This window comes from Capra hircus, chromosome 1 (genome assembly GCF_001704415.2).
Source record: "Capra hircus breed San Clemente chromosome 1, ASM170441v1, whole genome shotgun sequence".
Lineage (NCBI taxonomy): Eukaryota > Metazoa > Chordata > Mammalia > Artiodactyla > Bovidae > Capra > Capra hircus.
The window spans coordinates 146,191,329-146,205,318 of record NC_030808.1 but is presented as its reverse complement, the minus strand read 5'-3'; the positions used below and the strand labels follow the sequence as shown (position 1 = coordinate 146,205,318).

The following is a 13,990-nucleotide window of genomic DNA, read 5'->3' as shown; positions in this document are numbered from 1 at the left end:
ACCTGTTGAAATAACTGAAGAATGGTATGATGAGACCGCTTTAGAATTGTTACAGCGCATTAACACGGCTCTTAGCCGCACTCAAAGAAGTGTAAGCCTGATTATTCTGGGTATAGTATCTTTAATCACCCTTATAGCAACTGCTGTTACTGCTTCTGTATCTTTAGCACAATCCATTCAAGCTGCTCATACTGTAGATTCCTTGTCATATAATGTTACTAAAGTAATGGGAACTCAAGAAGATATAGATAAAAAGATAGAAGATAGATTATCAGCTTTATATGATGTAGTTAGAGTTCTAGGAGAACAAGTTCAGAGTATTAATTTTCGCATGAAAATTCAATGCCATGCTAATTATAAATGGATTTGTGTTACAAAAAAGCCTTACAATACATCTGATTTTCCGTGGGATAAGGTGAAAAAACATCTACAAGGAATTTGGTTTAATACTAATGTTTCTTTAGATCTTTTACAATTGCATAATGAAATTCTTGACATCGAAAATGCTCCAAAAGCTACTTTGAATATAGCTGATACTGTCGATAATTTTTTACAAAATTTATTTTCTAACTTTCCTAGCCTTCATTCACTGTGGCGAAGTATAATTGCTGTGGGCACGGTTCTGACTGTTGTGCTTATCATAATTTGTCTAACTCCTTGTCTTATTCGTAGTATTGTTAAAGAATTTCTACAGATGAGAGTTTTAATACATAAAAACATGTTGCAACACCGACATCTTATGGAGCTTTTAAAAAATAAAGAGAGGGGAGCTGCGGGGGACTGCCCGTGAAGGGTTAAGTCTTGGGAGCTGCTCGGCGTTATGCAGAGCCCTAGGACATGTGCCTAAGCTCCCTGTCCCGCCACCCTCAAGAATTTTTATAGCCCTTAAGGCTCCAAGATGTTTGGTTTCGGCAACATGTCATAGAAGATAGATTAGCTTATTGTGATCTGTATACAATGGTACGGGTCTGGTGAATGTATCTGGAAATTAAAAACAATCTTGTAAAGGTCAGAAATCACGTACTTTACCCTATATATGCTGCAGCATAATAAAGCAAGGTATCAGCCATTTTGGTCTGATCCTCTCAACCCCATCTTTTGTCTCTCTCTTATTTTCTTAGCGGGGACGCTCCGTTCTCTCCCTGTGCAGGTGCGACTCTTGCTTGTGCTGGCCGCGGCAGGGTGGGTGTGGGACACTGGGTCGCATGGGCCACACAGCTCCCGGCACACAAAACTCCCTGGGGAACTTGTTCTATACCCAGGAAGCAGGCCTCCCTGATCTAGGCTATGACCTTGCCTAGCTGTGGGACTGTCTCAGCAAGAACCCAGGGAAGCTAGGAAATGCCAGGTTAGCAAGGCAGCACTATGTGCCTGGGTGGTCCTGGAGGAATTGTGCCTGTGCCCAGTGTAGCAGGCCTCACTCAAGATCGGACTGTGGGTAGGTGGAGGGCAGGAGGGAGGGGGGACATCACAGTTCCCAGCCAGATGCGCTGTGGCTGGGTCCCTCTGGATTGCAGTGTTCTCATTCAGGAACAGGTGTTGGATGGTGTGGATATACCACAGGCATACCCCTTCCCCTTCTGCCTCTTGTATCTTGTGTGATGCTGCCCTAAGTGTCCACTGATCTTAGGGGGAAGCATTCAGTCTTTCATCTCTAAAAATGAGGTTAGCCTTGGGTTCTGCAATTTATCAGGTTAGATAAATTCCCTTCTATTCTTACAGTGTTGAATTTTGTCAAATTCTTTTTTCTTTTTCTGTGTCTATTTGAGAGTGTTAACAGCCTCGGTAGGGAGGCCAGAGGTTTCCAAGCGGCAGGAGAAATAAACTGCAAGTGGCAGACGTCTTTCTTTTCTCTTCTAATCCTGTGTTGCCATGGTGACACCTGGTGACACCTGGTTCCACCTGAACTGACCAATGTGTTTTTCTCATGGAAATGTTTTTTTAAAGCTATGTTAATGAACCATGCTTTGGGACTGTGGTGTTAGAGAAGACTCTTGAGAGTCCCTTGGACTGAAAAGAGATCAAACCAGTCAATCCTAAAGAAAATCAGTCTTGCATATTCGTTGGAAGGACTGATGTTGAAGCTGAAACTCCAATAATTTGGCCACCTGATGCAAAAAACTGATTCCTTGAAAAAGACCCTGATGCTCCAAAGGATTGAAGGCAGGAAGAAAAGGGAACGACAGAGGACAAGATGGTTAGATGGCATCACCAACTTGATGGACATGAGCTTGAGTAAGCTCTGGGAGGTGGTGATGGACAGCGAAGCCTGGCATGCTGCAGTCCATGGGGTTGCAAAGAGTTGGACATGACTGAGTGACTGAACTGAACTGAGCCAAACCTTTATCCCTGAGGGGCTAGAGTCCTCAGTACTCCTGCTTTAATTATAATAATTCATGTTTGATGATTCATCAGTTCAGTCCAGAGGCTCTTTAGTTCTTCACTTTCTGCCATAAGGGTGGTATCATCTGCATATCTGAGGTTATTGATATTTCTCCCAGCAATCTTGATTCCAGCTTGTGCCTCTTCCAGCCCAGGGTTTCTCATGACGTACTCTCATATAAGTTAAATAAGCAGGGTGACAATATACAGCCTTGATGTACTCCTTTTCCTATTTGGAACCAGTCTGTTGTTCCATGTCCAGTTCTAACTGTTGCTTCCTGACCTGCATACAGATTTCTCAAAAGGCAGGTCAGGTGGTCTGGTATTCCCATCTCTTTCAGAATTTTCCAGTTTATTGTGATCCACACAAAGGCTTTGGCATAGTCAATAAAGCAGAAATAGATGTTTTTCTAGAACTCTCTTACTTTTTTGATGATCCAGCAGATGTTGGCAATTTGATCTCTGGTTCCTCTGCCTTTTCTAAAACCAGCTTGAACATCTGGAAGTTCACAGTTCATGTATTGTTGAAGCCTGTCTTGGAGAATTTTGAGCATTACTTCGCTGGTGTGTGAGATGAGTGCAATTGTGTGGTAGGTAGTTTGAGCATTCTTTGGCATTGCCTTTCTTTGGGATTGGAATGAAAACTGACCTTTTCCAGTCCTGTGGACATTGCTGTTTTCCAAATTTGCTGACATACTGAGTACAGGACTTTCACAGCATCATCTTTTAGGATTTGAAATAGCTCAACTGGAATTCCATCAACTCCACTGGCTTTGTTCATAGTGATGCTTCCTAAGGCCCACTTGACTTCACATTCCAGGATGTCTGGCTCTAGGTGAGTGATCACACCACCGTGATTGTCTGGGTTGAGAAGATCTTTTTTTGTACAGTTCTTCTGTGTATTCTGGCCACCTCTTCTTAATATCCTCTGCTTCTGTTAGGTCCATACCATTTCTGTCCTTTATTGAGCCCATCTTTGCATGAAATGTTCCCTTGGTGTCTCTCATTTTCTTGAAGAGATCTCTAGTCTTTCCCATTCTATTGTTTCCCTCTAATTCTTTCCACTTATCACTGAGGAAGGCTTTCTTCTCTCTCCTTGCTATTCTTTGGAACTCTGCATTCAAATGGGTATATCTTTCCTTTTCTCCTTTGCTTTTCGCTTGTCTTCTTTTCACAGCTTAAGGCCTTGTCAGACAGCCATTTTACTTTTTTGCATTTCTTTTTCTTGGGGATGGTCTTGCTCCCTGCCTCCTGTACAATGTCATGAACATCCGTCCATAGTTCATCCATCAGGCACTCTATCAGATCTAGTCCCTTAAATCTATTTCTCTCTTCCACTGCATAATCATAAGGGATTTGATTTAGGTCATACCTGAATAGTCTAGTGGTTTTCTCCACTTTCTTCAATTTAAGTCTGAATTTGGCAATAAGGAGTTCATGATCTGAGCCACAGTCTGCTCCTGGTCTTGTTTTTGCTGACTGTAGAGAGCTTCTCCATCTTTTGCTGCAAAGAATATAATCCATCTGATTTCGGTGTTGACCATCTGGTGATGTCCATGTGTAGGGTCTTCTCTTGTGTTGTTGGAAGAGGGCGTTTGCTATGACCAGTGCGTTCTCTTGGTAAAACTCTATTAGCCTTTTTCCTGCTTCATTCTTTACTCCAAGACCAAACCTGCGTGTTACTCCAGGTGTTTCTTGACTTCCTACTTTTGCATTCCAGTTCCCTATAATGAAAAGGACATCTTTTGGCGGTGTTAGTTCTAAAAGGTCTTGTAGGTCTTCATAGAATCATTCAACTTCAGCTTCTTCAGTGTTACTGGTCAGGGTGTAGACTTGGATTACCGTGATATTGAATGGTTTGCCTTGGAAACGAAGGGAGATCATTCTGTCGTTTTTGAGATTTCATCCAAGCACTGCATTTTGGACTCTTTCGTTGACTATGATGGCTACTCCATTTCTTCTAAGGGATTCCTACCCACAGTAGTAGATGTAATGGTCATCTGAGTTAAATTCACCCATTCCAGTCCGTTTTAGTTTGCTGATTCTGAGAATGTCAACATTCACTCTTGCCATCTCCTGTTTGACCACTTCCAATTTGTCTGATTTCATGGACCTAACATTCCAGGTTCCTATGCAATATTGCCCTTTAGTCAGGCCTTGCCTCTATCACCAGTCACATCCACAACTGGGTGTTGCTTTTGCTTTGGCTCCATCCTTTCATTCTTTCTGGATTTCTCTACTGGTTTCCACTAGCATATTGGGCATCTATTGACCTGGGGAGTTCATCTTTCAGTATCCTATCTTTTTGCCTTTTCATACTGTTCATGGGGTTCTCAAGGCAAGAATACTGAACTGATGCTTCATATCTTTTATACATGAGTAATTCATATCTTTTTAGAATTTACTGAGGTTTGCTCTATTGCCTGACGTAGAATCTAGCCTGGAGAATGTTCTGTGAGCACTCGGGAGGACCCTGCATCCTGCTCTTTTTGGGTGGAATGTTTTATAGTATCTGTTAGGTCCGGTTGGTTTACAGTGCTGTCCAACTCCTCCATTTTCTTGTTGAAGTTCTGCCTGGTTATTCTATCCATTGTAGAAAATGGTGTATTGATGTCCCAACTATCATCCTTTTCCATCAGCTTCACTCTTGTGTATGTCAGCGCTCTTTTGTGGGGTGCACACGTATTATAATCATTAGGTCTTTCTAATGGGTGAATTCTTTCATCATTATAAAATGTCCCATTTTATTTTTTTTCTACTGATTTTGTTTTAAAGTATATTTTACCTAAAGTTAGTAAAGCCATTATGGCTTTGTGATTCAAGAAATATGCTATTTGCATGAAATATATTTTTTCCAGTCTTTTGCTTTCCATCTATTTGTATTTTGAATCTAGAACATGCCTTTTTAATAGCATATAGTAGGGTAATGCACATACACACACAGAGGCTGAAAAATCTGCCTTCTGAATGTTTAACCCATTCACATTTACTGTTATTATTGATAGAGTTGGATTTACCTCTAGCGTTTCACTTTTTGTTTTCTGTGTGTCTCATATCTATTTATTTGCTTGACTTTTTTGACCTCTAATCATCCTTTTTAAAAACTTACTTTTTGGCTGTGCTGGGTCTTCATTGCTGCTTGTGGGCTTTCTGTAGTTGTGGCAAGTGACCACCGCCAAAAGCATCAACTCTTCGATGCTCAGCCTTCTTTATGGTACAACTCACATCCATTCATGATGACTGGAAAAAACCGTAGCTTTGAATAGACAGACCTTTGTCAGCAAAGTAATATCTCTGCTTTTTAATATGCTGTCTAGGTTGGTCACAGCTTTTCTTCCAAGAAGTGTCTTTTAATTTCACAGCTGCAGTCACCATCTGCAGTGATTTTGGAGCCCAAGAAAATAAAGTCTGTCACTGTTTCCATTGGTTCCCCATCTATTTGCCATGAAGTGATGGGACTGGATGTCATGATCTTAGTTTTTTGAATGTTGAATTTTAGGCCAGCTTTTGCACTCTCCTTTCTCACTTTCATCAAGAGGCTCTTTAGTTCCTCTTCACTTTCTGCCATAAGGGTGGTGTCATCTGCATATCTGAGGTTATTGATATTTCTTCTGGCAGTCTTGATTCCAGCATGTGCTTCATCCAGCCCAGCATTTTGCATGATGTACTCTGCAAATAAGCAAAATAAGCAGAGTGACAATATACTGCCTTGACGTACTCCCTTCCAGTTTGGAACCAGTTTGTTTTTCCATGTCCAGTTATAACTGTTGCTTCTTGAAGTCATCCTGAAATGACAGTGGTACTGCAGCGATCTCCAATCTCTTTCCCTGACCACACTCGACTCTGAAGGTCCATCCATTCCCAGCTGATTGCTGTACTGTTGTCAGCAATGCTCTAGGGGCATAAACTGCTTTATCGCCTAATGATCTAATTTAGGATTTACAGAAGAGAGCGTTCCCAAGGTCAGAGTTTGAAGTTTGTTCTCAGGAGGGCTCTTCCTGGCTGACTCCTCCTCTGATTCTCCTGCAAACTAGTTGACCTGTAATTCAGTCTGTGGCTTCATTGACTCTATGAACCTCCTCCCAACTGCCTTTCATCACACCTGTACTGCTTTCAAGAGTGCCTTTCTGACTGACCTCCTCCATGCAAAGAAAGTCTGTGCATTTACAAGAGGTGAGGAGTTACCTGTTTTACACCTTGCTTCTCCCAACAGGAAGATCTCTGAGCAGGGTTTTGGGCCCTGAAGTGACGACAGTGGCTCCCGTCTATCTGGGTGACTCCCAGGCTTCAGGAACTAAGTGTTCAGTGGAGCGGGGGTGATTAGCCTGAGGTCTTCCCAGTTGTCTCTTCCCCATCTCATGAACTGGGAGGGCACATGGGGCCCTGTATAGTTAAAAGCACTATGTCCCTCCCATCTCATGAGCTGAAGGGTACCCAGGACCCTGTATACTTGGAGGCCCTTTGTCCCCATCTCAGGAGTTGGAAGGGCACCTGGGCCCTGTATAGTTAGAAGCACTATGTCCCTCCCATCTCACTAGCTGGAAGAGTACCCGGCACCCTGTATAGTTAGAATCATTTGCTCAAGGTGAAACTCCATCCAATAGAGAAGAACAGAGCTTGTTATCTTTTATCTGCTCTCACCCAGAACATATCTGTACCAACAGATAACCAGTGGGACAGAAACCTGTGTCCCTGGCTCCACATGTCTGCAGTAGATTTTCTGCTTGGCTCAGCTGAGAGGTTGGGAGGAATGAACAGTCTTGGTTCAAACAACAGACTTGTCAAAAATAAGGTGTCCATGCTGCTGCTAAGTCACTTCAGTCGTGTCCAACTGTGCGATCCCATCGACGGCAGCCCACCAGGCTCCCCTGTCCCTGGGATTCTCCAGGCAAGAACACTGGAGTGGGTTGCCATTTCCTTCTCCAATGTGTGAAAGTGAAAAGTGAAAGTGAAGTCGCTCAGTTGTGTCCAACTCTTAGCGACCCCATGGACTGCAGCCCACCAGGCTCCTCCGTCCATGGGATTTTTCCAGGCAAGAGTACTGGAGTTGGGGTGCCATTGCCTTCTCCGTAAGGTGTCCATAGGTGCGTGGATTTCTCTCTCGGCTTTCTATTTTGTTCCATTGATCTATATTTCTCTTTGTGTCAGTACCATACTGTCTTGATGACTGTGGCTTTGTAGTAGAGCCTGAAGTCAGGCAGGTTGATTCCTCCAGTTCCATTCTTCTTTCTCAAGATTGCTTTGGCTACTTGAGGGTTTTTTTTTTTTTTTTTTGGTATTTCCATATAAATTGTAAAATTATTTGTTCTAGCTCTGTGAAAAATACCATTGGTAGCTTGATAGAGATTGCATTGAATCTATAGATTGCTCTAGGCAGTATACTCATTTTCACTATATTGATTCTTCCAATCCATGAACACGGTATATTTCTCCATCTATTAGTGTCCTCTTTCTTTCACCAGTGTTTTATAGTTTTCTATATATAGGTCTTTTATTTCTTTGGGTAGATACATTCCTAAGTATTTTATTATTTTTGTTGCAATGGTGAATGGAATTGTTTCCTTAATTTCTCTATTTTTTCATTATTAGTGTATAGGAATGCAAGGGATTTGTGTGTGTTGATTTCATATCCTGTAACTTTCTATATTCGTTGAGTAGCTCTAGTAATTTTCTGGAGGAGTCTTTAAGGTTTTCTACGTAGGGGATCATGTCATCTGCAAACAGTGAGAGTTTTACTTCTTCTTTTCCAATTTGGATTCCTTTTTATTTTTCTGCTCTGACTGCTGTGGCCAAAACTTCCAAAACTATGGGGAACACATATACACCCGTGGCAGATTCATGTCAATGTATGGCAAAACCAATACAATATTGTAAAGTCCCCAATTAAATAAATTTATATTAAAAACACTTATTTTTATTACTAAACTGTCACATTTAGCTGTTTCTTCATTTGTTGTATATGCTCTTACGACCATTTCCAAAAGCTTTAAATTTTCACCCATTTTGCTGGCTAGCATGTCCACAGAGCTTCTCATCTCATCATGCCAGAAGCTGATGTTCTTTCTTTACCTTCTAATGTAAAGCAAATGCTAACCACTGTGTTTGAACTTGTGTCCCACTCCACTGCAGCACGACAGCCTCCAGGTGGCCTTTATCCTCTGCTCCCCTGGGAGTCACCACAGCCCCTGGGTGCACACCTGGAGGTCCAGCTCGCTGCTGCTGGAGTGGCAATAGGTAGCAATACACCTGTGCTCCCTCCTCCCCAAAGCTTCATCTGGCCCCTTGTGGCCCTTTTTCAACTTTTGTCTTGTGGCAAATGCAATGAACACTCATGACATGCGGCTCTTTAGTAGACATGAGAGCCTGAGGAGTAAGTTGCCCTCACTTAGCTGGCACTTAAGTTTCTTGCCTCATATGGCCCTGGCAAATACTTCCAAACATCTCATGACTCATGTGGAATGGTTCTCACACTGAACCTGAAGGGCACCACTGGACATAGGGAAGTTGGGCGGGGGAGTGGGGGAGGGGAATTGAGGTGAGGAAGGGACTGAGCTCACCTGGGTGAAGCTGCAGGCTCTCAGACTTCCCATGTGGGGAGGGTGGTCCAGCTACCTGCTCAGACAGTTTAAAGATGATTGTTCTTGAACATAAAGAGGTTTTGAAGTTTTTCATAATGTTACCTTTTAAAAGAATTCTTCATTACTGAAATTGAGTATCAAGAGTGCTAAGTAGTTTCAGTTGTGTCCGACTCTTTGCGACCCTATGGACTGTAGCCAGCCAGGCTCCCCTATCCATGGGATCTTCCAAGCAAGAATACTGGAGTGGGCTGCCATTTCCTACTTCAGGAGATCTTCCTGACCCCGGGATCAAACCCACTTCTCTTATGGCTCCCGCACTGGCATGCATGTTCTTTACCACTAGTGCCACCTGGGGAGCCACATGAGCATCAGAGGAAAGAGGACAAATGTTATACACAGTGTTATTACACTGTTACTGCATCCAATTTAGAGAAAGTGTTTCTTCTTTAACTCAAGACCTAAAACTTATGCCGCATGGTCTCAGGTAGAAAGAGAATGCTCCTCTCTTCTTTCTGCACCACCAAGTAGCATGTGCATGATTCGCAACAACACTTGCTCTCAGGGAGAGGCCCTGGTGAGAGGGTCTGACTCTGGCAGACTCTGGCAAGAAGAGGCAAACACAGGAGGTGAGTCGTTCCCCATAGAGTTGAGCTGACCATCCCGGGACAATCTCTCTGAAACAAGCCAGCTATATTCATAATCTGAAATTAAGCACAAGTAACCTTAGTTTGTATAAAATAATCAGTACATTTAAAAAACAAGGAGAACGCAATATTGTAAAGCAATTATCCTTCAATTAAAAATAAAAACAGAGAATCAAGATACAAATGGCCCAGTAGGAAAAGTATGGATTATACAGAGGTTCTGATCCTTAACATAAACTGGCTCCTACAAATCAATTAAAAAAAAAAAATTCCTTGTGCACCATAAGAACTACCAAGTAAAACACATCAGATGAGAAAGTAAAATGACCACAAACACATGAACACATATACAGCACCATCAGACAGGATACTTATTTGACTGACAGGGACTCATTTTTTATTGCCAGTGCTCTGAGGTTTCCAGGAACAGCCTCTCCACTCTGCCCTGTGCCCTTCCGAGGATGCAGTGCCCAAGCTGAGCCCCAGCAGAGCTGAGCCCCAGGCAGGCCATGTGTATGAACGTGCTCCCGTGAGGAGGCTCATGGTAGCGGGGCTGAGAGGATGCTGACAGAGCCTGTGAGCACAAGCTGCCCCCACCTGCTGTGTGACACAGTTGTTAAAACATGCAGAAGAATATATGGAACAGATTAAAAGTCTAATTTATTAAGTACAAAAGCTGACTATAAAAGTATATGACTGACCTAATTTTGTAAAAGTGTTTTTAAAGAAAAAAACTAAACCTGGAAAGAATTTACATCAAATACTAACACACTGCCATTAAACGAGAGGTAGGATTATGGGAGATTTAAATTTTATTCTTTATACTTCATGTGCTTCGTAGATTTTATGCTGCAGCATAAATGCTTCTATATTCAGCAAAGAAAAATGCATAATAAAATACCTGCTATTTGGGGTAATTTTAAAAACCTTTTCACACATTTCAAATGGCAGAATTACAAATAGTCCATAACTTTTATTAACATAATGATATAAAAATTTTCTCTGACATACAGAATTCCCAGAGAGTAATTTTAAAACATTTTAATGCTTCTTAAAATCTTAATTTACAAGATGTGTCTTACTGCCACTTACCTTTCAATACAAAAATTTTACAATGCCTGTTGCTATAAAATGACAACATAAAGGGCTGGGTGGTTCCTCTCCTACAGGCCATTATGTTATGAGGAATATCCATTAGTCCACTGCTAGAACCTCTGTATGTCAAACAATAAGTTACACATGTTATATACATAATTACACAAGGAGTGTTCAATTCCAGTATGTTCTTACATACCACACTGCACACCAAGAGCTACTGAGCACAAGCTACTTGTAGCCGAGAGTTAGACGTGAGAGTCAGCCCAGTCAGCCAGGCCTTTTTGGTGGAGAATTTTAAATGGTAAAGAATTAACAACTGTTAGGCACTGATTCAGGCTAATTCCAGAAAAACCTGGCTGTTTCTAGGAAGCATGTGATTCGTAAACTTTCTGACCCACAGTCCCTGACAACTCGTAACACAATTTTTATTAGTGATACAAAAATACTCTGTCTTAGATTCGAGCTTCACTTCAAATTCTTAGAAGTATCTAAAGGATTTCATGTTCTCTGATTTATATTTACTATAATATTATATCACTCAGTTTAGTCGAGTTCGAATAAAATAAGTGAACATGATTTGGCCAAATTTTACAGGCACACAACTCAAGATGCGACAGTGGCCGGCCAAGTTCTCCCGGGCCCTGGGCTGTACCACCGCACGTGTAAACCTCAGCCCACCGGTGAGTCCACATCTGCTGATGTGGAATAAAAACAGTAACTCCGTACACTTTTTGGACAGTGAGAAGATCCTATACTGTGGTCATGAAAACCAGAACTTCAGCTGAATAGCAAGAAGTCAGAAACTCAGAGGTTTAAAACTCAGCGTTCCTTTATCTTTCTGAAACAGCTGTTCAACTGATGGACCCCATCGAGGGTTAGAGATGACACAGGCAGGCAGCCGGCATACCTATGTTCAGAGAGGAAGTGTGTGTGCATGAGCCTGGTCTGGGGCCCAGAGCAGGTCGCGGGTGGGGAAGAGGAGGCCAGGTCAGGATCATGCCCTGCCCACCAGCCTATCTTTATTTTGCTCTTCCCTGTGAATCACAACTGAAGCAGCTGTCCCTGGGCCTCAAATTCCTTCTGGCATAAATTCTAAGTATGACCCTGACATCTGAAATGGTACAAAGAGTTGAATTTTTTAAATCGAGAACTGTATTTTTAGCCTAAAAAAAGTGCAAACTCATAACACAGCAGAGGACTGCACCTACAGCAACTGCAGTGCCTGTACCAGGCTTCTTCCCCAGCCACACCATCTGTTGCAATGCTGACATTCATGTTTCTGCAAATGTTCCAGACGATTAAAAGGTTTTGAGGAATTCAGGAAGTGGTTTCTAGAATGAGATGGGTATGTAAGCACATGGGTGGGGCCCTGTGCTCAGGAGCCTGGGATCCTCTCCCCAGGGGCTGCAGACGCACCCCAGCCCTTGCAACGGCTCGTGAGGCCCCTCTTGGGCTGGGGCTGAGTGGGATCACGTGTTGTAGGCCACACAGGTGGAGTCCAGCTGGTCGGGGCTGAGCGGGCTCACATGTTGTAGGCCACGTAGATGGGGTCCAGCTGGTCAGCTAGGAAGCCATCGCGCAGGTGCATGCGCTGCTTCTCCCCACGGGAGTTGATGGGGATGACACCCGGGTCCACGATGACCACCACACCCACCACCAGGTGGTGCTCCTCCAGCACCACATTCGTCACCAGGGCCACTAGGTCCAGTGCGTCCTGCTCCAGCCCGTCCAGCTCCACCACCACCACCAGCAGGTTGGTCCAGGTGAACACGGCGCTGCAGGGAGAAGGCGGACGGTGTCACCCGGGGCTGGGCGCTGGCTTCAGGGGCCAAGAACACCCAGGAAATGAGGTCAGACAAAGACCACTGAAACATACTTAAGCAGGTTCGCTGATGTCGTCCTCTGCTCAAGTCAGTTACAATTCAAAGGTTTGGTTAAGTGTGTTTTATTGGAATATCTATTCTAATTAAAGTTCTCTCTAAGAATCAAGACAAATCTGACAAAAAATGGTCCACTGGAGGACCCATCCTCTTTAGCATTTGTGCCTAGAGAACCCTAGGGACAGTATGAAAAGGCAAAAAGATATGATACCAGAAGATGAGCCCCTCCAGGTCGGAAGGTGTCTAACATGGGGAAGAGCTACTGGGGAAGAGCAGAGGGCAATTACTAAGAGTTCCAGAAAGAATAAAGCAGAGGGCCAAAGTGGAAATGAAGCTCAGTTGTGGATGTGCCTGGTGGTGAAAGTAACGTCTGATGAAAGAACAATATTGCATAGAGACTCGGAATGTTAGATCCACGAATCAAGGTAAATTGGAAGTGGTCAAGCAGGAGATAGCAAGAGTGAACACTGACACCGTAGGGATCAGCAAACTAAAAGGGAGGGGAATGGGTGAATTTAATTCAGATGACCACCGTATCTACTACTGTGGGCAAGAATCCCTTAGAAGAAATGGAGTAGTCCTCATAGCCAAAGAATTCGAATGCAGTTGTTGTTGTTCAGTCATTAAGTTGTGTCCAACTATTTGCAATCCCTTGCACTACAGTACAGCAGGCTTCCCTGTCCTTCACTATCTCCCAACATTTGCTCAAACTCATATCCATTAAGTTGGTGATGCCATCTAACCATCTCATCCTCTGCCACCCTCTTCTCCTTCTGCCCTTAATCTTTCCCAGCATCAGGTTCTTTTCTCATGAGTTGTTCTTTGCATCAGGTGGAAAAACCATAGTTCTGACTATACAGAGCTTTGTCAGCTTTCCTTCAAAGGAGGAAGCATCTGTTATTGCTTCTATTTTTCCCCTCCAATTTGCCATGAACTGATGGGACCAGATGGGTTAGGGTTAGGAGAAGAGTGAAGAAGCTGGCTTAAAACTCAATATTCAAATACTAAGATCATGGCATCTGGTCCCATTACTTCATGGCAAATGGAAGGGGGGAAAGTGGAAACAGTAACAGACTGTATTTTATTGGGCTCCAAAATCATAGCAGCCATGAAACTGAAAGACACTTGCTCCTTGGAAGAAAAGCTATGATAAACCTAGACAGTATATTAAAAAGCAGAGACATTGCTTTGCCAACAAAGGTCTGTATAGTCAAAGCTATGGTTTTTCCATTAGTTGTGTATGGATGTGAGAGTTGGACCATAAAGAAGGCTGAGCACCAATTAATGCTTTCTAACTGTGGTGCTGGAGAAGACTCTTGAGAGTCCCTTAGACAGCAAGGAGATCAAACCAGTCAATCCTAAAGGAAATCAACCCTGAATACTCATTGTGATATAGTTAACTTCAGCC

At 43.0% G+C, this 13,990-nt stretch overlaps 1 protein-coding gene across 3 annotated transcripts in view; it reads right to left on the bottom strand.

The window, feature by feature from the left end:
- The window catches only part of DIP2A (disco interacting protein 2 homolog A), a 109,749-nt gene continuing 105,734 nt past the window's right edge, over positions 9,976-13,990 (bottom strand). For all 3 annotated transcript variants that reach the window (XM_018052503.1, XM_018052508.1, XM_018052511.1), the window contains one exon: positions 9,976-12,477. In XM_018052503.1, coding sequence (XP_017907992.1) covers positions 12,225-12,477 — 253 coding nt within the window. In that variant the 3' untranslated portion in view covers positions 9,976-12,224. The remainder of the gene's footprint in view (positions 12,478-13,990) is intronic.